Source organism: Neovison vison, chromosome 2 (assembly GCF_020171115.1).
Source record: "Neovison vison isolate M4711 chromosome 2, ASM_NN_V1, whole genome shotgun sequence".
NCBI classification, from domain to species: domain Eukaryota; kingdom Metazoa; phylum Chordata; class Mammalia; order Carnivora; family Mustelidae; genus Neogale; species Neogale vison.
This window is the reverse complement of record NC_058092.1, coordinates 35,443,676-35,471,371: the sequence shown is the minus strand read 5'-3', so window position 1 is coordinate 35,471,371 and position 27,696 is coordinate 35,443,676. Positions and strand designations below refer to the sequence as shown.

General features: G+C 37.7%; 1 protein-coding gene across 1 annotated transcript in view; it reads left to right on the top strand.

The window, feature by feature from the left end:
• The window catches only part of ZSWIM5 (zinc finger SWIM-type containing 5), a 222,579-nt gene that overhangs the window by 125,362 nt on the left and 69,521 nt on the right, over positions 1 to 27,696 (top strand). Inside the window, exon 2 of the mRNA XM_044238098.1 lies at positions 22,762 to 23,118. Coding sequence (XP_044094033.1) covers positions 22,762 to 23,118 — 357 coding nt within the window. The remainder of the gene's footprint in view (positions 1 to 22,761; positions 23,119 to 27,696) is intronic.

Below are 27,696 nucleotides of genomic sequence, written 5' to 3'. Positions count from 1 at the left end.
CTGTAATAAACTACAACATGGATAAACCTTGAGGACATTACATTAAGTGAAGTAAGCCAATGACAAAAAGACAAACATTGTATGATCCCACTTATATGAAGTAATTAGAGTAGTTAAAATTACAGAAACAGAAAGTTAGGATGTGGTTGCCAGGGAGTAGAGGAGGAAAGAATGGGGAGTTATTGTTTAATATGCATAGACTTCCAGTTTTACAAGATGAAATGAGTTATGGGGATGGCTCGTGGTGTTGGCTGCACAACAATATGAATGTGTTTAATACCACTGGACTGCACACTTAAAAATTACTGTGATGGGGCACCTGGGTGGCTCAGTGGGTTAAGCTGCTGCCTTCGGCTCGGGTCGTGATCTCGGGATCCTGGGATGGAGTCCCGCATCGGGCTCTCTGCTCAGCGGGGAGCCTGCTTCCTCCTCTCTCTCTCTCTGCCTGCCTCTCTGCCTACTTGTGATCTCTCTCTGTCAAATAAATAAATAAAATCTTTAAAAAAAATTACTGTAATGGTCAGACCTGTACCTCTGAGGCAAATAATACATTATATGCTAATTTTAAAATTAATTTAAAAAGTTAATGTGGAAGGGGGACAAGATGGCGGGGTAGTAGGAAGAGGCGCCTTTTCAGCCATACCCCAAAGTGAGCTGATTACCTACCAAAGAACTCCGATCACCCATGAAATCAGCCTGAGATCAGAATAAAAAGTTAATGTGATGGTAAATTTTATGTTATGTGTATTTTAACACAATAAAAAAAGAAAAGGAAATATACAGAACAGGAACCAAAGATTGTTAGCAAGACATCAGGCATTCTTCTTCAGTGAGAGCTTGTAGCAGTTCATAGAGTCATCTGTGCAGCTGCTCAGGAACTACTCTTTGCCTCCATTCCCCTAGGTGATTCTCAGGTATAAAGAAATGAGATCCACATTGGACATGTCTAGGAGTTGCCCTGACTTAATGGGCTTATGTCTCACAGGAGTCAGTATCTCTTATAGCAATTATATAGGCATAGTATCCAGAGTCCCCAAAAGGGTCGTGCTAAGTTACATGAGTCATCAACACTCAGGGCAGCCTGAAGATTTGGCTTACAACTGGTATTTACACTTCTTCCCATTATTACCAGTCAGGTGTCATTTTTAACATAACACTGCTTAAGAATATAGTTGACATTTTACCTTTATCAGGTTTTCAGGGAAACATAGTTAAAAATTTAATCAAAAAATAAAATTAAATTAAAAAAATAAAAATTTAATCAAAGGCCAAAAGTCAAAGAAACAAAAACAGAACAACAACAAAAAAAAAACCCAAAAGGCCAGAGTCTCATGAAGAAAGGGAAAGAGTTTTGTTAACCCTTTACCCACTCACACACATTAAACTATTTATTCCTCACTGCAACAGAATGAGGTAGTTATTATTATCCCATTTTACAGATAAGCAGTCTCTGAGGTACAGAGAAGTTATGTTACTTCTTCAGGGTCACCCAACTATTAAATAAGATGGTAAACATGAACCCAAGCAGTGTGATACCAGCATGTGCACTCTAAATCACTGTGTTAGCCAGAGATGTCCACATACTGATCCCTGGAACCTGTGACAAAGTTATGTTAACAGTGGCAAGGAGGAGGGATGCTTGGGTGGCTCATTCAATTAAGCATCTGCCTTCGGCTAAGGTCATGATTCCAGGGTTCTGGGATTGAGTGCCACACCAGTCTCCTAGCTCGTCACAGAGCCTTCTTCTCTGTCTGCCTGCCGCTCCCCCACTGCTTGTGTGCATGCTTTCTCTCCCCAACAAGTAAGTAAGTAAATAAGTAAGAAATAAATAAATAAATAAATGTATCTTTAAAGGAAAAAAAAAAACAATGGCAAGGAAGAATTAATGTAGCAGCGGGAATTTACTAATCAGCTGACCTTGACATAGCAAAATTATCCTGGATTATTCAGATGGTCCCAATGCAACTGCAGGGGTCTTTATAAGTGAAAGAGAGATAAACGAGATTCAGTGTCAGATTGATACAGTGGAGATTTAGCCATTATTAGTGCTAAATGGGAAAGGGCCACAAACCAAGGAATACAGGTGAGCACTTAAAGTTGGATAGGGGTGCCTGGGTGGCCTTGTTGGTTAAGTGTCTGCCTTTGGCTCTGGTCATGGTCTTAGGGTCCTGGGATCGAGCCCTGTGTCTAGCCCCTTGTTCGGCTCCCTGCTCAGTGGGGAATCTGCTTCTCTCTCCCCCTTTGCCCCTCCCCGCTGCTTGTGCTCTCTCTCTCTCTTGCGCTCTCTCTCAAATAAATAAATAAATAAAATCTTTGGGAAAAAAATAATAACTGCTGAATAAAGCAAGGAAATGGATTGTCCCTTAGAACCTCTTGAAGGAGTGCAGACTTGCCAGCACTTTAATTTTAGCCCAGACCCAATTTGGACTTCCAACTTTTGGAACTGTCATATAATAAATTTGTTTTGTTTTAAACCACCAAATTTGTAGTAATTTGTTACAGTAGCAATAGGAAACTAATACAGTCACTATACTCTATTGCATCTCATATTGTACTACATGCTGCAAGGCCTTGCTTTTGCTTGTGATTTTCTGCCTCCTTTCCCTACTTCTGGAGACCCTTTCCTGGCTCCTTCTTTGGCTTAGATTGGTTATTTCACCTGTGTTTTCATCTCCCTGTATAGCACCTCTCATACTACATGTCTCATAATGTAGATTTTTTGTTCACCTCCTACTCACCTTTCAAAATTTAACTCAAATATCACTACTTGCCAGAAGTCTTTCCTGACCTGCAGACCCTCAGCCTGAACTAGGTGTTCTTGGCTCTGTCCTCCTATAATACCACTTGCTAATCTTTGTTATAACATTTATTTCCTCAACTATCAGTGTTTACTTATCTGTCTCTCCCAGTAGACACTGCTCCTTCTCCATTTAGTATCCTTGATATTTAGCTTAGTATCTAATACACAGTAAAGGCTTAAATTATGTATGGTAAATGAATTAGTCAGTGATTCTATCACTTAGAATTGCGATTGGGATATTATATTCATTCTGAAGTTGAAAATCACTTTTTTTTCTCCAGCACAGTACAAAAAATGAGAGAAAGGATTCACTGTGGCCACTATCAAAAATATGGTAACCCTGATGATCTGTGGTGTATCCATTTCAGCGTTCATTGTCTCAATTGATCATTAAATTTTAACACCATTTCCCTAGCTAATAGCCTGATTATTGTTCTTTTTCCCTCTAATTTTGCATCAGAAAAGAAAAATATTTTACCTGACATAATGTTTTGGTGCAGAGACTGGGATTCTACTGTGTGGTCCTAGATTTGTTTGTTTTTTAAGATTTTATTTATTTATTTGAGAGAGAGAGCACAAGCACAGGAGCAGCAGGCAGAGGGAGAGGGAAAAGTCAGCTCCCTGCTTAGCCGACAGCCTGGTGTAGGGTTTGATTCTAGGACCCCGGGATCATGACCTGAGCCAAAGGCAGACACTTAACTGACTGAGCCACCCAGGTGCCCCATGTCTTAGATCTTTGAGACAAAGAAAGCAACATCTTTGGCTCTCAACTATATGGACTTTGTAGATTTTTATCTTTCAGCAACCTCTCCAGTAAGAGTATTTCTGTTCCCCCTTCAGGACAGTGCACTTTCTTACCTACAAAAACAGCCTTCTTCACCAGCATTCTTGATCTTGAGAATCCCTACATGACCACAGAAGAACTCCTTAATCTAGATCTCGATTATATGGGAGAAAGCTTCATAGCTGTTTTTTCCTACAGGCTTCTCAAAAAGCAAGTTTGCTTTTTATGACTGACAGAAGGAAGCTTGTCTTTCATATGTGTGTGTGTGTGTGTGTGTGTGTGTGTATATATATATATATATATATATATATATATTTTTTTTTTTTTTTTTTTTTTTTTGAGTTCTAGTCTGCTGTAATTCTGAGACCAGGCCAGAATAAATTGAGCTTTGGTTCAGTTGATGACTATTTTTTTTTAAATATTTTCTTTATTTATCAGAGAGAGAATGCACATGCACACAAGCAGGCAGAGTGGCAGGCAGAAGTGGAGAGAGAAGCAGGCTCCCTGGTGAGCAAAGTGCCTGTTGGGGGACTCGATCCCAGGACCCTGGGATCATGACCTGAGCCAAAGGCAGCAGCTTAACCAACTGAGCCACCCAAGCTTCCCATGACTATTTTGTTTTATACACAAATTTTAAGTCAATTTAAAGAAGAGAAAAATAATTATGTCACACCGCATGAGAATCCATAAATATATAATTCAGTTTAGATAATCTAAAGATTTTCAGGGAGTCTTTCTAAACAGGATGTATACAAGGTGAGAAATATTCTGTTTAGCATATTTATCCCCTGCCTTTGGGGTTAGAGGAGCAAAGGAGTTAAAAGCCATATAAGAACAGTGTGCACAAGGAGTTGCTGGCCAATTAATGGAGTGGTACAGTAAGAATGTAATTTTGATTCAGAAGAGTTGCTGACCCTAGAAATTTTTCCTATGAAGAACTGCTATTCAGATCCAGGGGATGATGTGGATACATTTAGAACGCTGACTGAAGATATAATGAGAATGTCTTCTATTTTATTGGTGTTTGTATGGAATCAGGTTACTCTAGAATGTGGAAAAAATGGTTTTGCTCCAGTTTCTAAACAAAATGAAAAGCATTGTCCTAATTGAATTTGTTTTGACATTCTTGCTGCCCCACACAGGTCAAGTTGCCAGACAGAACAAAAGAATAAAGCTAGAGGGTAATATGAGGCCTTGTCCAAAATGCTGTAAATGTTAGGAATGGTGTTCTTACTAGTGTATGAAACCTTTAAATAAAGAATGTTATGTGGAATATGCATTTATCTCCATATTAAAAAGGCCATGTTGGAAATAAAATGTCATGGAGTTAAGAAAAGATGAGGATTAAGATCGCCTGAAAATGAGTCTTTTGATTGCTATAAGAATTTGATTACAGTTCATTTGATATTTATGCAGAAGTATAAATATAGCATTTTTCTTTAGCCCATTTGAGGTTAGACTTTGCTTTAAATGAGGGTTCTTTAGATATTGGAATGAGAGAGCTAGCCACAGTTGTAGTCAGAATCCTAATAACATGGTACATAGACACTAATATATATATTAACTCATTGAAGTATAATTTCAAATAGTCTGCTGACTCAAGTCAGTATACACAGTCTTGGAGAAGTAGCCAGGAAATCTTTTTCTTCTAGGAAAAAGGTTATCTGAGTAATATTTTAATGTTTTAAAATGAATGCTATTTTGAGGACTCTTAAAAATTAACATTTGAGGGCGCCTGGGTGGCTCAGTGGGTTAAAGCCTCTGCCTTTGGCTCAGGTCATGATCTCAGGGTCCTGGGATCGAGTCCCGCATCGGGCTCTCTGCTCACAGGGAGCCTGCTTCCTCTTCTCTCTCTGCCTGCCTCTCTGCCTACTTGTGATCTGTCTGTCAAATAAATAAATAAATAAAAATCTTTAAAAACAAAACAAAAAAATTTAACATTTGATCACACAATACAATACAATTTTGGTTGATCAAAAATAGCTATGTGTGTCCTTTTCCTCTGAAAAACAGTTTATTATTTAGTTTTTATTTCCTCCCATTGATGTAGTCTACTAACTGGAATAGGGTATTTTTCTGAAGTCATTTTACAATTACGTGGGTTTTTTTTTTTTAAGATTTTATTTATTTATTTGACAGAGAGAGAGACAGTGAGAGAGGGAACACAAGCAGGGGGGAGTGAGAGAGGAAGAAGCAGACTCCCCACTGAGCAGGCAGCCTGGTGTGGGGCTGGATCCCAGGACCCTGGGATGCTGACCTGAGCCAAAGGCAGATGCTTAATGACAAGCCACGCAGGTGCCCCTGTTGTTAGGCTGTAACATCCATTTTGGCAACATGTGTACCTTGTATGTATGCACACTGTTTCTGCTGACAACTGCTTAAGGAGTGTGGTATTTTTTTTCCCAGTCTGTGTTCAAATCTCTGAACTGAGGAGCAGGCTTCAGATCTGCAGTTCTGTATAGATTGGTTATCCATCAATGTACAAGACAACTTGTACTCTAAGTCTTAAAGTCCAGAGAATGGTTCAGGGAAAAATGAAATTACTATTTTTAAATTGATTTTATTTTATGCATATTAGATTTTTAAGTGAATTTTCCTGACAGATTCTTGCCATTTTATTTTTTCTACATAAATTGTTTCTAAAATAACAGAAGAAAAATAACTCAGTCATCTAAACTATATACCTAATCCCCTTATAAAGATCCAAGCAAAAGAGTACTGGAAAATAGGTAATAGAAGAGTTATCTCTGTAAGTGAATGAATACTTGGGTTTGGGGAGCCTCATTGTTCTTTAACTTTGGTTGCTGGCACAGATGGAGAGCAGAGACCATTGCCTGCTGAAGCTGGTGCTGAGAAGGCCCGTGGCTGCTCTTCAGAGGTTAATACAAGAAAAACCTCTTGATTTGCGGGAGGAGTCTGGGAGGGGAGCAGATGGCCACAAGAAGGGCCCCCCAGCTTACTCAGCTGCTCCAAGAAGCTTAGACTGACCTCTCTAATACAAACAAACCAAGTAGCTCTCAGAGTAACTGGGCGTCATCATTTGTATTCCTGAATAACAATACTGCTCCTCACTTTGCAGTCTCTCGCACCCTCACCCAGTGTGCGGGTGCCATCTGCTTCTTGTGAACTTATATAGGCCCTGGCCCTGGCCAGTTGGGATTGCTATTGAATGATATCTCTGGGAAATGTGTTCTTTACAAGTTACTTTCACATGAGTCTGACAGGCATATAAGTATTACTATGTCCATTTGCGTCATTAAGAAACTGAGGCAAAGAGGAATTGAATACTGGAATTAGAACTCAAGTACCCAGATTCCTGAGCTCCTTATATCCTAATATGTGTCCACAAAGCCATCCCAGTGCTCTTGGTTTGGCAGTAGTTATCCAGCTTTTGAATAAGACTTTCTGGAAAGGAAAGTAGTTATTTTGAGGATGTCACTTTCACTGTTTTAAGCCTTCTTGTGGCTACCGTTTTGTTAGATCACAGAAAGGAGAAAGAGTGGCTGCTGATAAATTGTTATGGGCATCCAGGAGACAGGAATTAAGTGAGAAGGTCTAATTTACACTATACAGTTTCAACAAAACCACATTTATTCAAGAGGAAAGTATTGTCATTCAAAGGAGCTACGTAGTTTATATATACATACACAAAATGAGTATAAGAAAATTTATTCTTTTTATAAACCATAGCTCTCCTTTTCTCTGCCATTGGCTGAAACTACATTCATTTTCATGCATTAGCACCTGCTTACGGATCTTGTGAATCAAAAGAGCAATGAGCAAAGTGGTTTTAATTGCCCAGGCTTTACTAGAGCCTTTCTTGCACTCAAAAACACAAAGACTTTGAGTGGTGTCAGAGGGCTGTACTGAGAAGTGTTTTCCTTTAGAACTCTCAGCAGATAATTCACTCACTGTGCAGAAACATTGTCTTGTACAGATGAGTTCACGAGTCCATCTTCATTCCAACTGTGAAAGCATTGCAGACCACTTGTCAGTTTTAGTTGCCTTGAACAATTGCCCAGGAAACAGGGAAACATCAGAGTTTACTAACTTGTCATCAGTGTATCTTTGTAGAATTGTACTTGCTGATAACTTTTATAAAGTTTTGTATATATAATTTAAACTGCATAGTCATATTGATGTATGTAGTAGTTAAAAGCACATGTATTATAGTAGTTAAAAGCTTTAAAGCCAGACTACCTGTGTTCAAATCCCGACCCTACCTCTTAGAGGCTGTGTGATCTTAGACAAGTTTCCTTGTCTGAGCCTCAGTTTCCTCATCTGCAAAGAGGATAATAAATGAACCTATCTTTTAGGGTTGTTTTGAGGATTTAGTTAATACATGGAAAGTAATTAGAACACTGATACACAGTAAGTATCCAGTAATTGTTAGCTAATAAAACTGCTCATATTTTATATTTTGGGTTAAGAATTGGCAGAAGCATAAAAGCTATCCATTTGGAGTATAAATATGAATTATGGAAATTAATATTGGAGCTTTACTATTTTTAGCATTATGTAAAAATTATTGTTACTGTGCTCAGCATCCCAGTAAAATTGTTTAATTCTTAACTGATTTCATTTTAATCATAAAATCAGAAATTTTATTATTTTATAATTTTATAAGCATGCTTTTTATGATTTTTATAAATTTTATAAATTTACAAATATAATTTTATAAATTATAATTATAATAAATTATATATTTTATATATAAATATATTATAAATTTATAAATTTATAAATTCAATTTTATAATAAATTATATATAATTTATAATTGTAATAAATTTTAAATTTTATGAATTTATCAATATAATTTTATAAACATGCTTAATTCTCTATTAATCATGGATATGGATATGTAAATCAAAGATTCAATTTAGTGTTCATTTATTCATTCACATATCAACAAACACTTACTAAGCCTTAGTAGTATCCCATGTGTGTGCCCTTAGTGGGCCTGAGATGAAAATATAAAGATGAAAAAGACATAACCCCTGCTTTCAAGGAGTTTACAAAATAAAAAGAAAAGACAAATATACAATCTATTAATTACACTGATGTCAAGGGCTATAAGAGAGATAGCACTGATTTAAAAATGAGAGCTAATGAAAAAACACTTAATTCTCCAAAGAGATCAGGGATCAGCAAAGACTTCCTGAAATAGGTATCATTTGAGTGGAGAATTACGGATGAGAAAGTGAGAAGGTGCTAGTCTTCTCTTCTGTTTTTTTAATATTCCATATTCCTCTCATCCTTAGTACTACTAGCCTTAGCATAGCCTTTTTCTTCCTCCTTCCTCAGCACCTCTGCGTATATGCTTTTTTGCCATCTGGAGTACTCTTTACCACTATTCTGTCATTCCCCATCCTTTCATCTAATTAATTCTTATTTATTCTATAAAACTTTGCTCAAATTCCATTTTCTATCAGTTTGATAATTATCATAGTAGCTGACTATATGTAAACGAAAGATGAAAATTGAATTGGGATGATTTTGCAGTGTCTTAGTTAAAATAAAAAAATTAAGAGTCAATACCAAACATTACTCTGATTTTCCTGAACTACGAAAATGAGGTTGATGTTTGGGCAACATTCTAAAAGAAGTAAAATATAGTTCTTAGGCGCTTAGACTCAGAAGCCAGACTACCTAGGTTCAGTTCCTAACTCTGCCACTTAACTGGTTCTGTAAACCTAGGCAAATTCACTACCCTAAGCCTCAGGTTTTTTGCCTACAAAAAATGGAGATAATAATAGTGCTAAACACATAACATTGTGGTTAGAATTAAATGAAATAGTGCTTACAAGAGGTCTTAGTGTCTAGCATACGGTAAGTGCCAAAAAAATATAATTAAAATTATTTTCTTTTTTGATCAAAAGAAGCAATTTGGCTGTATTTAGGAAGTATATTAACTTAAAGGAGACCTTTACCAATTTATTTTTTATAGTTTTTAAAGCTCAAGATGTTTCAGAATGTGAATTTATGGTCATTTTAAATTCTGTTTTCGTGACTGTAATCACTCAATGAATTAGGGTCAAATTGTGTCACTTTTCTGGCCCCATGAAATGAGTCTCTCTTATTATCTGATTCTGGGTAAAATCTCTCTCTTGTGAACTAGATTTTAAGCTCCATAAGCATAAATGTTAAAGCATCTTCATTTAATATGATTGAATCAGGATAAGGGCAGCAGGTAGAATTTCATATGAAGGTGATATTTGAGCTAAGCCATGAAGAACATAGGATTTTCTTACTTGGGGAAGGAAAATTTTATTTATATTTTCCACAAGTGCAAAACTGATCTTTGGTACTTTCTGATTAGTCCAAGTTGGGGTCCAGCCCATGCCCTGAATTCTCCCACCTTGATTCTGGGCAAAGAAAATTGCTAAGTAAACAATTTCAGACATTTCCATTTCCTCTGGGTCATTATTTAGTTTAGAAAGCAGGAGAATAAGAACTCTTTTAATCCATGAGCCATTCATGGGTTATTCCTGGCAAATCATGAGGTTCTTAGAGCTCTTGCTGCACATTTAAGCATGGCAGTCTCTAGCAAGGACCACGTGCAAATTATTTGGTTGTTAGGAGCCTATGAGGCCATTTCTGCACAGTGTTTGAGTCTTGCCCCATTCCTCAGTGGTAACTGGAGCATGTTGGAGGCAAGGAAAACATGGCATACTATTAGGATAACATGCTGGTAGGGTAGGGGCTTACTTCATAGGAGGTGTTCATAGAAGGCCAGAGATTTTCCTGGAAACAGATGTCAGAGCCATTGTGATATGTAATGGAGAAGGGACTGTGATTCAATTTTATTGTTAAATTTCTAAACAATGTGAAGACTATGTGTGGAGGCTATCTCAGGCCTAGAACAGAAAGTTGAAATGAAGTCTCTCTTTTCTCAAGGCAAAGCTCACTTTATGATTTAGGGATGGGTCAAGGTGGGGATGTAATGTTTGCAAAACGAAACAGAACTCCTTAAAAGTATTTGGTACATTTTCAGGGCTTGCTTGTGTTAAAGCACTTGAGGTTTCTTTGTTTTTGTTTTTGTTTCTCCTGTATGAAGTGATAGGGCCATTAGGGGAACACCTGCCTGATGGACTCTTTCCTTCAAAAAGCTAGGTCTCCACCATACCCACTGTCCCTGATGGCTTTGCATCAAAAAGATATGCTGTATGAAGGAAGGAAGTACTGGGACTTGGATCATTATGGCCTGCTGGAGCCACTAGTGAAGCAAACATACATTGATTGCTTTCCTGTGTGTCTGCCTATGCCTTTTCCCACCAGCCCATCCATTATCTTAATCATTTCAAGACCTATAATTGACAAAAGAGACTGTTTTTAAAAGCCAGTAGTTCTTGCACATTTGAATATTGATAAGCTGGATGGTTTCATAATATATGCATTTTCTTTTTGCATTTTAGGAAAATGTGATTGATGGATCATCACAAAGATGATGTTCTATAAAGTAGTTGTTTTTCCCATGAATTCTAAGCAGTTTTTGTGTTTGTCATTTCTGTCACTTTTTTTGTTAAAAGCCTACCGTGTTCTAGATGCTGAATTGGGCACTTTACACGTTTCTTTCCTCATTTTACAAATGAGGGTGTTAGGAGCCAGAGAAGGTAAGAGAGTCAAAATTGAAATAAAAAAATAGAGCCATTCTAAATGAAATAATTGATTGAGGCAGTGATCATCAATGACTGTAAAACTATTTTAGGTAGAAAGTTTATAGGGAACTTTAAAATGAATGAATCAATTGTGAGTGCTGTGAAGTGTATAAACCTGGCGATTCACAGACCTGTACCCCTGGGGATAAAAATACATTATATGTTTATAAAAAAATAAAAAAAAATTAAAATGGGCGAATCAGGCTCACAACACTTGAACACACTGACCAATCCTAAAAGCTCAAAAAGAAAAACCATCAGGCATTATGTATCTCCTGATGTGATGTATTAGAAAATATGCAATACAGCCTGTGAAGTAATTTTACCAGAAAACCTGAATCTGGTCAAGTGCCTTTAGAGCTACCTTACTATTTTTTAGTAAATAATAGGGGGTGGAGGCAGGAGAGGAACTTGTAGCTTAAGAGACAAATGAACCAAATGTAATGGCTGGACTTTGTATCCTGATTTGAACAAACCTCCTGTTTCTGTTTGTTTGTTGTTTTGGGGAATTTTTAAAATGTTACTAATGGCAGTCTGAACACTGGATTTTTGATTTTGAGGAATTGTTATTAATTTTAAATTCTTATCCTTAGATAGGTATACAGAGGTATACAACAATGAAGTTTTATTTCTGGGATTTACTTCAAAATAATCTATTGGAGAGGCTAGAGAAGGAGTTGGGAAAGGGTAAAGATTAACCAGTGTATGTCTCTTGAAAATTATTGAAGCTGAGTGAAGGAAACATGGGGTCTCATTATACTAAGCTCTAATTATTTGTTTGAAAATGTCCGAATAAAAGAGTTAAAAAGTAAAAACTCAGCATACAGTGGCTATTCCGTAAATACATGTTGGATTCAGTAGAGATTTTGAGGCTTCTACATGTTTGCTCATATCAACAAACTGATGGACATGTTTATGGCAGGTTTGCAAGGTGAAAGAAACACTATATTGAACCTATTCTACATAGTTTTATTCTCAGGAGTAATTAAACGTTTAAAAATGTTACTATATTACAATAAGGCAAGAGGAACAAATATGTGAAACTGGCTTTCAATTTACATTCTAAGATACATGAAAGGAAAAAGGAACTCACAGCAAGGAAACTTCCAGAGAGCCACTGACAGACTTCTGCCTTTCAGATGGGCCTAGGCCTGAAGCATGAACTATGCCAGTGGAGACAAAAGATTTACCAAGTTCAAATAAACATGTTCTCGAGAGCATCATGGGTCTTAACTAAAGCCTCTAGAGAGTCATGCTTGACTAGCTTTAAAAAAATATTTTGTAGAAAGTTTCTCAGTTGTTCAGCTTGACCTATTGTGGAATCTAAATTGATCGTCAACATTTGTCTCTAATTCCAGATTAACAAAGAGGGTTCAAACCACTACTAGTGTTATAAAAACTGAAATTTTAGAATTTTTTTTAAAGATTTTTATTTTTTTATTTTTTTTTATTTGACAGAGATCAGAGGAAGGCAGAGAGAGAGGAGGAAGCAGGCTCCCCGTGGAGCACTTACTAACAGAATGAACTTGCACAAGTTACTTAACCTTTCTGTGCTTCTTTCCTCATACATAAAATGGGGATAATAATAGTAATCAGGGTTTTCCAGAACAGAATCAGTAGGATATATGTATATACACACCCATAATGTTTATATGTATCTGTGTGTATGTATGATTTCTTTCAAGGTATGGGTGTACGCAGTTATGGGAGCTGGCAAGTCTGAAATCTGTAGGGCAGGCCAGCAGCCTGGAAATTCTGGGGCAGAATCTGATTCTACAGTTCTGGGGCAGAATTTCTTCTTTCTAAGAGAAACCTTAGTTTTGCTCATAAGGCCTTTTAACTGATTGGATGAGATCTACCCACATTATTGAGGATAATTTCCTTTAGTTAGAGCCAGCTGACTCTACATGTTAACTACATATATAAACTACCTCTGCAGCAACATCTAGATTAGTGTTTGAATGATGGGGTTCTATAGCCTAATCAAATTGATACATAAAACTTAGATCACACCTATATCAGATTTATAAGAACTGTGAAAATGTAATGAGTTAATGGCATATAAAGCACTTAGAACAGAGCCCAACACATGGGAGGCACTCATAAAGGTTATCTATTACTACACATTCTTTAAATTCCAAAAGTAACCTGGTTTAAGAATTCAGTGATAGGGGCACCTGGGTGGCTCAGTGGGTTAGGCCGCTGCCTTCGGCTCAGGTCATGATCCCAGGGTCCTGGGATCGAGCCCCGCATCAGGCTCTCTGCTCAGCCGGGAGCCTGCTTCCTTCTCTCTCTCTCTGCCTGCCTCTCTGCCTGCTTGTGATCTCTCTCTGTCAAATAAATAAATAAAATCTTAAAAAAAAAAAAAAAGAATTCAGTGATAGTCACCATATAGTCAATTAATATTCTTGCTAGAATGAACTTTGGAGGTCTTTTAGACCAGCCTCTCATTTTAAAAACCTGGAAGCTGAGGTCCAATCTCTTGTTTGTATAGCCAGAGTGATTATGGTTTTTATAGTGATAAACACACACAGATAAAGCACTGCCCTACTGGGGATTACATCTTAATAAGATACCCATTGCTTCTGCCCCAAATCTCACCAATATTCTTACTCATTTTCATGCAGGAAAGGAATTAGAGATTTGGGTTCAGAGACTGTGCTGTAGGCCAGGTATCCCAAAGCATTCAACTGATGAAGTAAAAATGTTTATATTCAGCTTCCAGATTCAGAACCTAAGCTCTTCCTACATTGACATTACTATCATATCTGAAATTTTAAAGTTACCCTTCCATGGGGTCTCTTTTCATTAGGACTTAAGTCATTTCTAACGATTGTTCTAAATGCTTCTGAGTAGCCTAAGTGAAATTAAGAGTGTACTTTCTTAACACCTGTCTTTTAAATTTTTTTCTTTTTCTTTCTTTTTTTTTTTTTTGAAGATTTTTATTTATTTATTTGTCAGGAGAGCAAGAGAGTGAGCACAAGCAGAAAGAACAACAGACAGAGGCAGAAGCAGGCTCCCTACTGAGCAGGGAGCCCAATGTGGCACTTGATCCCAGGACCCTAAGATCATGACCTGAGCAAAGGCAAACTCTTAATCAGCTGAGCCACCCAGGCATCCCATTAGCACCTGGTTTTCAACCACTCTTGAACTTGGCTATTGGAGAAGTCTCTCTGATGCCCTTGACATGGAAACTCATTTGAAAAATAGCATAAAAGCATGACATTTTACAGTTTTATAAACCACTTTTGAGAGAAGGGCAAGTATTATTATCCCCACTTTACTGGGGAGGAACCTGAAGCTCAGAGTTCTAAAGTGAATCTCCCAAGACTACATAGTTAATAACAGATCCTCATTGCTTAATCCCAGTATAGTATATGCTCTTCTGTATAACCCTGCTGTCTATATCCTATGGATGTAGATTGGAAAATAGCTGCTTTTCAACTCTGCAGTTCTTTTCCTTAGTTCTAAAGTGAAGGCTATCTTGGAGACACTCCCAGAAGAGTCAGGTCCTGGGAATAGGAGACACTACATGGCAGGGCTCTACAAGGCCTCTTCTGTGTACAGCCATTACCTTCAAGAACAGGAGTCCTGGACGCCTGGGTGGCACAGTTGGTTGGACGACTGCCTCCGGCTCAGGGCGTGATCCTGGAGTCCCGGGATCGAGTCCCACATCAGGCTCCCAGCTCCATGGGGAGTCTGCTTTGCTCTCTGACCTTCTCCTCGCTCATTCTCTCTCTCACTGTCTCTCTCTCTCAAATAAATAAAAAAAAAAAAAAAAAAAAAAAAGAACAGGAGTCCTAGCTGACTTTCCTAACACAGAGAAACAGGAACAGAGACTAAGACAAAATGAAAAGACAGAGAAATTTATTCTAAGTGAAAGAACAAGACAAGGCCATGATGGACAGGGGTCTGAGGAAAAAAAGATAAAAGTAACATTCCTGATAGAGAATTTACAATTATGATCATAAAGATACTCATTAAACTTGAGAAAAGAGTGGAAGACATCAGTGAAAACCTTAACAGAGATAAGGAATAACATAGCAGAGAGAAACACACTTAATGGCATAAACAGGAGGCTGGAAGAAGCAGAGAAATGAATTAATGGTCTAGAAGGCAGAGTAAAGGAAAATAAGCTGAATGAAGAAGAGAAGAAAGAATTATGCAAAACAAGAATACGCCTAGGGAACTTGGTTACTCCATCAAACATAAACACATTCCTGTTATAGGAGTCCTAGAAGAAGAAGAGAGAGGAAAGGTCGCAGAAAATTTATTTGAAGAAATAAGAGCTGAACTTTCCTAACATGGGGAAGGAAACAGATATTCAGATGCAGGAATCACAGAGAACTCTCATCAAAATCAACAAAAGTAGATCTATACCAAGACATATTACAATTAAATTGGCAAAATATAATGATAAAAAAATATTAAAAAGTAGCAAGATAGGGGCACCTGGGTAGCTCAGTCAGTTAAACATCTTACTCTTGATTTCATCTAAGTCATGATCTCAGGGTCGTGGGATCAAGCCCCATGTCAGACTCCGTGCTCAGCATGAAGTGTGTTTATCCATCTCCCTCTGCTCCTCCTCGCTCCCCACCATGTTCCCTTGTTCTCACTCTCTCTCTAAAATAAGTAAAATATTTAAAAATAATAAATAAATGAATAGCAGCAAGATAAAAGAAGACTGTTACATACAAAGAAACCCCAGAAAGCTAGCAGTAGATTTTTTAGCAAAAAAACTTTCCAAACCAGAAAGGAGTGGCATGGTGTATTCAAAGTGCTGAATGGGAAGAACTTGCAGCCAAGAATACCCTATCTAGCAAGGCTGTCATTCAGAATGCAAGGAGATGACATAAAGAATTTCCCAGACAAAAACTAAAGGAGTTCATGACCTCTAAACCACCCCTGCAAGAAATATTAAAGGGAACTCTTTGAGTGGAAAGGAAAGACCACAAACAACAGTATTAAAGTAGGAAACACAAAAGAAGTAAAAAGTGAATATTTCTGTAAAAAGAATCAAAGAATTCACAAAAGAAAAGGAAGTATATACCTAAAATGTAGGGAGGAGAGGAGTAAAGAATGGGTTCAAATTTAAATGACCATCAATTTAGTATAGACTGCTGTATGCAAAAGAGGTTATACAGAAACAGTATGGTAACCATTTATCAAAAACCACTAAGAAATATGGAAAGAATAAAGAGAAAGAAATTCAAATATGTCACTGAAGAAACCAAACCATGAAAGAGAGAAAGACAAGAAAGGATTAGAGAAAATCTTCAGAACAACAAAAAAAACAAATAGCAAAATGGCATGGAGCCTAATGGAGGACCCGAACTCATACCCCAAGATCAAGATCTGAGCTGAGATTAAGAGTCAAATGCTTAACCTATTGAGCCACCCAGGCACCCCAGTCTGTAATTACTCTGAATGTAAATGGACTAAACGTTCCAATCAAAAGATATAGGGTGACAGAATGAATGAAAACAACAACAACAAAAAAAAAAACAAGACCCATCTATACACTGCCTACAAGAGGCTCATTTTAGACCTTAAAACAGCTGCAGATTGAGAGTGAGGAGTGGAGAAACATCTGTCATGCAAATGGATGTCAAAAGAAAGCCAGAGTGGCAATACTTCTATCGGACAAAATAGACTTTAAAGCAGAGACTATAACAAGAGTCAAGAAGGACACTATCATAATAAAGGGGACAATCCAACAAGAATATATAACAGTTATAAATAGTTATGGTCCCCACATGGGAGCACCCAAATACCCAAAACAGTTAATAACAAACATAAAGGAACTAATCGATAATAATACCATACCAGTGGCGACTTTAACATCCTACTTACACCAATGGACAGATCATTTAAACAGAAAATCAAAATGGAAACAATAACTTTGAATGACACTGTGAACCAGATGGATTTAACAGAATACTCAGAACATTCCAGCCCCAAACAGCAGAATACACATTCTTTTCAAGTACACCTGGAACTTCCTCCACAATAGATCACCTATTAGGCCACAAAACTAGCTTCAGCAAATTCAAAAGGATAGAAGTCATACCATGCATCTTTTCTCACCACAGGGTTATGAAACTACAAGTCAACCACAAGCAAAAAAATTTGGGAAGACCACAAGTAACATGCTGCTGAATGATGAATAGGTCCACCAGGAAGTAAAAGAAGAAACTAAAAAGTACATGGAAACAAATGAAAATGAAAACACAACAGTTCAAAACCTTTGGGACGCAGCAAAAGCGGTTCTCCAAGAGGGAAGTTTATAGCATAGCAATACAGGCCTGCTTCAAGAAGCAAGAAAAACCTCAAATAAAGAACCTAGCCTTGCATCAAAAGGAGCTAAAAAGAGAGTAACAAATGCAACTTAAAAGGTTTCATTTGAAGAAAGGAAATAGTAAAGATTAGAGCAGAAATAAATAATATAGAAACTAAAAAGTGATAAAGTAGATCAATGAAACCAGGAGCTGGTTCTTTGGAAGAAATCAATAAAATTGACAAACCTTGTGGTGCTTGGGCGGCTCAGTGGGTTAAGCCTCTGCTTGCAGCTCAGGTCATGATCCCAGGGTCCTGGGATTGAGCCCCGCATCTGGCTCTCTGGTCAGTAGGGAGTCTGCTTCCCACCACCCCCCTGCCTGCCTCTCTGCCTACTTGTGATCTCTGTCAAATAAATAAATACAGTCTTTTAATAAAATAAAATAAAATTGACAAACCTCTAGCCAGACGTAAGATAAAAAGAGAAAGGGCCCAAATAAATAAGAGCAGAAATGAGAGAGGAGAAATAACAAACACCATGGAAATAAAATTATAAGAGAGTATTATGAAAAAATACATGCCAACAAATAGGACAACTTAGAAGAAATGATAAATTCCAGAAACTTATAATCAAATGAAAGTGAAACAGGAAGAAATAGAAAATTTGAACAGGCTGAATACAAGCAAAGAAATTGAATCAGTAATCCAGAAACTCCCAAAAAACCAAAGACCAGGACCAGATGGTTCCACGGGCAAATCCTATCAAATATTTAAGGAGCACCTGGGTGGCTCAGTTGGTTAAGCCTCTGCCTTCATTCAGCTCAGTTCATGATCCCAAGGTCCTAGGATCAAGCCCCACATCGGGCTTCCTGCTCAATGGGAAGTCTGCTTCTCCCTCTGTCCCTCCCCCTCATTCATGAGCGCACTCTCTTTTTCTCTCTCTTTCTCAAAATAAACAAAATCTTTTTTTTTTTAAGATTTTATTTGTTTATTTGACAGACAGAGATCACAAGTAGACAGAGAGGCAGGCAGAGAGAGAGAGGGAAACAGGTTCCCCGCTGAGCAGAGAGCCCGATGCGGGACTCAATCCCAGGACCCTGAGATCATGACCTGAGCCGAAGGCAGCAGCTTAACCCACTGAGCCACCCAGGCTCCCTAAACAAAATCTTTTTAAAGAACAACAAAAAAAAATTTAAAGAAGAGCTAATGTCTTTTCTTCTCAAACTATTCCAAAAAATAGAAAAGGAAGGAAAACTTCCAAGTTTATTCTGTGAACCCAGCATTATCCTGGTATCGAAGCCTGTTAAAGACACCTTGAGATGGCGGGATGCCTAGGTTGGGCTCAGTGGGTTAAGTCTCTGCCTTTAGCTCAGGTCATGATCTCAGGGTCCTGGAATTGAGCCCCACATTGGGCTCTCTGCTCAACAGGGAGCCTGCTTCCCCCCACCCCCCGCCTGCTTCTCTACCTACTTGTGATCTCTCTCTCTCTCTCTCTCTGTCAAATAAATAAATAAATAAAATCTTAAAAAAAAAAAAACTACAGGAAAAGAACTACAGGGCAATATCCTTGATGAACATAGATGCAAAAATCCTCAACAAAATACTAACAAACCAAATCCAACAATGTGTTAAAAACCTCATTCCCCACAATCCAGTGGGATTTCCTTCAGGGTTGCAAAGGTGGTTCAGTATGCACAAATCAATCAACGTGATACATCACATCAACAAGAGAAAGGATAGAAACCATGTGATCCTTTCAGTAGATGAAGAAAAAGCATATGACAGAGTACAACATCCATTCATGATGATGCCCTCAACAGAGTAAGTTTAGAGGGAACATACCTCAACATAATAAATAGCTCACTATATGGAAAACCCATAGCTAACGTCACCCTCATTGGGGAAAACTGAGAGCCTTTCCTCTAGGGTCAGGAACAAGACAGGGATGTTCACTTTCACCATTTCTATTCAACATCATACTGGAAGTCCTAGCCATAACCATCAGACAATAAAAAGAAATAAGAGGCATCCAAATCAGTAAGGGAGAGGTGAAATATTCACCATTTGCAGATGACATGATACTCTTCTACACAGGAACTCTGGAAGAATCGCCCCCCCACCACAGCCCAAACTTCTGGAACTGATAAACAGATTCAGCAGAGTTGCAGGATACCAAATCAGTGTACAGAAATCTGTTGCATTTGTGTACACCAATAAGGAAGCAGCAGAAAGAGAAACTAAAAACACAATCCCATTTACAATTGCACCAAAAATAATAAGATACCAAGGAACAAACCTAACCAAAGAGGTGAAAGACCTGTACTCTGAAAACTGTAGAGCACTTATGAAAGAAAGTGAAGATGACACAAAGAAATGGAAGGACATTCCATGCTCATGGATTAGAACAAATGTTGTTAAAATGTCTATACCGCCCAAAACAATCACACATTTAATGCAATTCCTATCAAAATACCACCAGCATTTTACACAGAACTGGAACAAACAGTCCTAAAACTTGTATAGAACCACAAAAGACCCTGAATAGCTAAACAGTCCTGAAAAAGAAAAGGAAATCTGGAAGCATGATTTAAGACTTCAAGTGATACTATAAAGCTGTAGTCATCAACACAGTGTGGTGCTCACACAAAAACAGACAGATAAATGGAACAAAAAAGAAATCCAGAAATGGGCCCACAACTATATGGTAACTAATCTTCAACAAAGTAGGAAAGAATATTCAATGGAAAAAAAAAACAGTTTCTTCTGTTTTGGGAAAACAGGACAGCAATATGTAGAATGAAACTGGACTACTTTCCTACACCATACACAAAAATAAATTCAAAATCGATGAAAGACCCAAATGGGAGACAGGAAACCATCATAATCCTAGAGGAGAACATAGGCAGCAACCTCTTCTACCACGGCCATACCAATTTCTTACTTCACACATCTTTGGAGGCAAGGGGAACTAAAGCAAATATGAACTGTTGGTATTTCATCAAGATTGAAAGCTTCTGCACAGCAAAGAAAGCAATCAACAAAAACTTAAAGGCAGCCTACAGAATGGGAGAAGATATTTGCAAATGATGTATATGATAAAGGGTTAGTATCCAAAATCTATAAAGAACTTATCAAACTCAACACCCAAAGAACAAATAATCTAATCAAGAAATGGGCAAAAGATATGAATAGACATTTTCCCAAATATGACGAACAGATGGCTAACAGACACATGAAAAAACGTCCAACACCACTCATTATCAGGGAGATACAAATGAAAACCATGATAAGATACCACCTCACACCAGTCAGAATGGTTCGAATTAATGCCAGAAACAAGAGGTGTTGGTGAGGTTGGGGAGAAAAGGGAACCCTCTTGCACTGTTGGTGGAAATGCAAACTGGTGCAGCCACTCTGGAAAACAGTATAGAGTTTCCTCAAAAAGTTAAAAGGAAAACTACCCTATAGCTCAGCTATTGTGCACTACTAAGTATTTATCCAAAGGGTACAAAAATACAGATTCAGAGTGGTACATGAACGCCAATGTTTATTGCAGCATTATCAACAATAGACAAACTGTGTAAAAAGCCCAGATGTCCATTTGCTGAAGAATGGATAAAGAAGATGTTATATATATGTATACATATATACATACATATATACATATATATATATACATATATATATATGATGGGATATTAGCTATCAGAAAGAATGAAATCTTCTCATTTGTAGCTGCATGGATGGAGCTAGAATGTATAATGCTAAGCAAAATAAGTCAGAGAAAGACAAATACCATATGATTTCATTCATATGTGGAATTTAAGAAACAAAACAGATGAGCATATGGGAAGGGGAGGAAAAAAAAGATAGAGAAGGAAACAAACCATAAGAGACTTTTAATGATAGAGAACAAAGTGAGGGTTGATGGGGGGAGGTGGGTGGGCAATGGGCTAGATGGATGACGGGTATTAAGGAGGGCACTTGTTTTGATGAGCACTGGGCGTTGTTTATAAATTCTGTACCTGAAACCTGTATTGTACTGTATGTTAACGAAATAGAATTTAAATAAAAATTTGAAAAGTCAGTCAGAGAAAGACAATTATCATATAATCTCACTGATATGAGGAATTTAGAAACGACAGAGGATCATAGGGGACGGGACTGAAAAATGAAACAAGATGAAACCAGAGAGGGAGACAAACCATAAGAGACTCTTAATCTCAGGAAACAAACAGAGGGTTGCTGGAGGGGAGGGGGTTGCAAGGGAGGGGGAGACTGGGTGATGGACATTGGGGAGGATATGTGCTATGGTGAGTGCTGTGAATTGTGTAAAAATGATGAATCACAGACCTGTACCCCTGGAACAAATTATACATTGTATGTTAATTTAAAAAAAAAAGAAAACAAGGAAAATAATACCAACTTCATCATGTTGTGATAAATTATTAAAAGCACCAATTACAATCCTGCTACATGATAGATGCCTTACAGATATTTGATATTCTTCTCCTGTTTCTTTTAATAATATTCCTAGGCCTAGTAGTGTGATGTTTAAGGTCTCATTAAACTTTGGTTTGAATGACTGAATTATTCTCCTTACATTTCAAAATTATCAGTGCTCTGTGCTAGTAAATAGATGCGTAACACTGCTAATCTCACTACAGCAAGCTGTGCTTTCCATATTTTATGAAGTTTCTTGCCTTTTATGTGTTCCCCATGGCCACCATTTTGGAATTGTATGCTTTGAGGAATAAATGTTGTCATAGCCTCCTTGTTCTTACGCCTGTCCTTTTCACGGCATTCTTTTGGTTTCTCTTGCATTTATAGCACTCACCTTAATCTAGATTGTACTGATGTTATTTGTAGACTTGTCTTTGCCCCCAAAGAGCTTAAAATCTACCTGAGTTTCTTAACGTACTTGGGATTCTTTGATAACCTTTTGAGACTATAATGAAAGCTTTGAACCATCTCCACCCTCAGCAAAAGTACACATGTAGAAACAAAAGTTTTCAGAATTAGTTCAGGTTTGTGGACTCCAGAGTAAGGACTTTTTTTCTAGATATTGTGTTCCTTATGAGCTATATCTGAGTTTCATTGACCTGTGTATTATGGCAGAGCCTACTACAGAAATAGAGATACTCAGCAAAAAGTTTCTGAATTGATTAATTGAAATGCAAAATGAAAATCTTCAAGATTCTTACTACAGAATCTCTAAACACACTTTCTTTGTTTCCTTAGGCTTCCATCTCAGTGGCACAGTAACTGAGGCAGCTACTCCTTCTGAACCAGCAGTGACTTACAAAGTTGCAATCAGTTTTGATCGATGCAAAATCACTTCAGTGACATGTGGCTGTGGGAACAAAGACATATTCTACTGTGCTCATGTGGTAGCGCTCTCACTCTACAGGATCCGTAAACCAGACCAAGTCAAATTGCGTCTTCCTATCTCAGAAACCCTTTTCCAGATGAATAGGGACCAGCTACAAAAGTTTATTCAATATTTAATCACGGCCCACCACACTGAAGTTCTTCCTACTGCACAGAAACTGGCAGATGAGATTCTATCCTCCAACTCCGAAATCAACCAAGTGCATGGTAATTACACAGATTTTTACAAAAGCCTACTTTGTTGCTTCATTGCATATTTGGAGGTTCAAATTTGGGGGGGGATATTTTTGCAGTTGTAGTCGCTTATACCTTAATGAGTTCATTCTATCTAAACAACTATTTAACTCTTAGTTTCTTAAAGCAGTCCAATTGTCTACCTTATAAAGGTTTTGGCAAAAAGGACAGAGAACATTAGAGTTATATTTTGATCTAGTTTATGGACTTTATTTGTCTATATACTCTCTGTGCCCAGGAGCCTGGAATATTCAGGAGTGCGCGAATGCCTGAAAAAGTTTGTGTCATTCAGTGAAATTAGATGGATATGAGAATTTCCTTAATATTTTAGGATCCCACATAACATCAGGGTTATTCTAAAGAACATCTATTAGCATTGTGCTTATGAGCTATATATTATAATGGGAGGGTGCATGGATGAAGAAAGATACAATGTTCACTTTTTCTTTGGTTATATATTGAATACCTGCTGTGTGCAAGAAATAGTGCTGATTATTGAAGGCATAAAACAGACATGGTTCCTGCCTTCAAGTAGCTTAAAATCTAGTAGAAAAGATAGCTAAGTTGAAACAGATGCTAACGAAGCCAGATTGTAAGGACTTTATCATAGGAAAGAATTTTGTTTGTTAGGTCCTACTATGTTCCAGGCACTACCCAAGGGACTCTATATATGTCAATTCATTTAGCTTTCGAAACTAGTCTGTGAAATAGGCGTTTTAACCATTTCCATTTCATAAAATAGGAAATTATTTATAACCCAGGCTCACCTGACTTCAGAACTCAAGGTTTTTATGCTTCTTTATAGTACTTCTTTATTTTTAGAAGATAATTGTGGTGCCAGCATAAAAGAGGCAAGGAGACCAGGTGGATGGCCTGTATAATACTGTAGTCTGTGTGCTAGAGGGTCTGCCTTTCCCATTTGTCCAATAGAACTAACCAAGTCCTACACACAACCTCAGCACTCCTCAGAAACAAAGATACTCAGACGAGCTTCCAGGAACTCTTGCTACCTAGCAGAAATAATCTTCTATTGCTTTATACAGAAAGTTGTGGTGTATATGTAGTAACTGAGCTCTCTCTATTTATAAAGAGTAGCTTCACCTATCTCTTATCCCACACAGGGAGGCTGTTCTACTTCTGTGGCCTCCTTAAGTCCAGAGCTCTTAGAGACCTGAGTTCTGCCTCATTGCAATGTCTATAGCATTAAAGGGAAGTACTGCTCTGTACCCCAATAACTAGGTTATGATCTCTTATGCTTTATTCCCATTAGCTCTTTCTCAGAATTGTTGCTTATTTCCAAACTCTCTTGCCTTTTTTCTTTTAATGACCACCTCGGTTAAGGAGATACATTATACCTGTCTTATTTATACCACTGCTGTCACCAAAACAGCCCTCTTCCCTCTTGACCACTGGGCTAAAGCAATTTTTATCTTTCCTTAACCCTCCCATCTCAGTATCCTATTATGTATTTGTCTGAAATTGGGCTTACATTACCACATTGACCTTGAAATATGATTCTTAACCTTCCCCAGGAACTACTACTTCCATACTTGTGTTTATTCCATACTAATATTACTTTTCTACACCCAGCTTCCTAGTATTCCACAAGACCTTTCCTAATCTGTTTCTAATAAGCAATGTTGATAATCAGCAATGATACTGAAAAAAGGGGGACAGAGAATAAAGATATCTTAGAGGTAACCTGAACTGGTCAGCATTCAGGTGTATAGGTTGTGTCAGGAGTAAAGAAAAGAATAGAAAGATGGGAGAAAACTGAATTCTAGAATGTTTAGCTAGGATGGTATTGATGAATTTGATGATAATGTTGCTGTTCACTGAGGGAATATAGGAGGAGGAATAAATTTGGGAAGATGATAAATTAGAGGGGCGTATAGAACATTTAGGAAAAGATTTGTGATGGATAGTTGGATATATGGATCTGGAACTGAGGACAAAATTCAGAATTTTGGAGTTATTAGCACAATCACACTTCTTTTCCCTGCTAAATCTTTAAACACTTAGACCATCTTCCTTATTCCCTTTCCCAAACCCTCTTCCCCACCAAAACAGACTTAAAAAGCAGAAATAAGATTTCTAAAACTGGTAGCTGCCTGCTTTTAATCCCAAGAATGGATCCAGGCATTGCTGGGCTCTTCACTTCCTTGAAACCCCTTTATTTCTCTTCTGTGTTTTTCTCCTAGGAAGTAGAACCTAGGTTTTGCCTTGTCGCCTTTGGTAGACTGTTTTTCTACCTCTATCACTGCTCAATGCTCTGTGATTTGTTCTTCATTTTGTTTTGTTTTGTTTAAGATTTTATTTATTTATTTGCCAGAGAGACAGTGAGAGAGGGTACATAAGCAGGGGGAGTGGGAGAGGGAGAAGCAGGCTTCCCGCAGAGCAGGGAGCCTGATGCAGGGCTCCATCCAGGGATGCTGGGATCATAACCCAAGCTGAAGGCAGACGCCCAACGACTAAACCAACCAGGCGCCGTCCCCCCTTTCCCTGCCAATGCTCTGTGATTTGATTTGGTAACTCTATACCCTGAGATTCTCTGGTATAGCATCTAATCAGGGATTCAGTTGCTACTTACCCATGAAGAGAGATTGGATACCTTGAGAAAAGCGAGGTAATTGAGGAGTAGGGTCAGGGACCATGTTTTACTAATTTCTGAGTCTCTGTCACCCAGCATGGTACCTGGAAATTAATAAGGGTTTATTGAATGAATACAGCCATGCATATACAGGTGATGAAAACAGAAGTCATTGTAGGAATGAGAAAGGTAGAATGAGAAGTGAGAAAAAGATAGCTAGAAATTATCAAAGTCGTTATAGAACTGAGGGAACAACTGAGTTGTTTCAACAAGGGAATGGTCAACAACATTGAATATTGTGGAAGATACAGACCAAAGTTAACAAACATAGAAAGGCAATTTGGGGGAAATAGAAACTATCCAGAGAGAAGAAAACCTTGAGAAATTATTAATAACATTATCATTAGATTAGAAGAAGATATTGCAACCATGAAATGAGAACAGGATGCTGTAAAAACAAATTCACACAACAGGAAGAACTAATGAAAATTACAAATATAATGGCAATTTTTTTTAAAACTAAGTGATAGAAAATAAGGGTAAGGAAATTTCCTGTAGAACAGAGCAAAGTATATTTCATCCAAAGTATATTTCATCATTTTTCCCTTCTTTCTATTGATACTACAATCACCCTAAATCAAACTACTATAATCTCCCACCTAGAGGTCTAATTTATCTTTCTTTTTCCATTATTGCTCCCTTCTATTCCAGTCTCCACACAGTTACCCAGAGTTACTTTTCTATAACTACAGATTTTGTCATGGGTAAAGTCCAGATTTCATATGGCCTATAAAACCTGTATCATCTGGCTTTTGCTTACATTTTCATGTGATTTTCCCTCTGGAAATACTCTTTTTATTCTTCTTATGCTTTCCCCCTTTTTATGACTGTACTTAATTATCACCATAATTTATGACTTCATGCTTCTTTGAGCAAAAAATACACACAGTATTTCCTCCACTCTTTGCTAGACTAACTCCTAATTCATTCCTTGGGTGTTCACTTAAATGCCACTTTCTCAGGGAAAACTTTGACCTGTCTTTCTGCCCACACAAATATGTCCATATGTAATTATTTGTTTAACGTCTTTTTCCTCAACTAGTCTTCCAGCTCCATGAGGATAAGAACTATATCTGCTTTGTTTACCACCATACATTAAATATTTGGCACATATCCTAACACATAGTAGGGTCTCAATTAATATTGGTTGAGTAAATGAAAATATCTTAGAAAATTCTCCTTGGGGCCTCTTGCCAATTCATGCTCTCCCAGATGACTTTAATTCCTTCAACAGTCACACCAACTCCTTATAGTAGTGTTACCTGGATGCCTCAAATATTGACTCTCCCCTTTTTTTTGCTGCAACCAGCCATTTTGGCAGCCCTCTTTCTCATCTCCTGCATTCATTATAGATCAGCAAACATTTACATGGTTTACCTTCCTTTTTTGCCTATCAAATAAGTGAACACTTCTAAAGTTCTAGTTGAAATTTTAATGTTAGTAACTTCCAAGGCTTTGCCTTATCCAAACCCTTCCCAGCAGTTTTCTATGGTTCGTATACTGTGCATTTATAAACTGTGCCTTATATAAACTGCCACTACCACCACCTAGGCCCAAAAGATTCTCCAGTTTTCTCCATACCCCTTTGAACTTTTATGGGGGGGTTATCACTCCCACTTCCAGCCAGTTAATTAAGGCCATTTCCCCTGGGAGATTGGGTCCTGTTCCTGCTTTTTTACATCCTAATCAAACCACCCAAGAGTCAGAATTGGTATTCAAACTATCTCTGCTTGTTTTTGGAGCACCATTTCTGTTCTTCCCTCATCCCCATCCTTGGCAACAAGGTACTCAAAGGCCCAGTCCTTAGTTTATACCTAATATACCTCATTTTATCTCTGTTATGTCTTTATTGAACTACTGACAACTAGAATCATTAGAGGTGAGACTATAATCTGCATTTT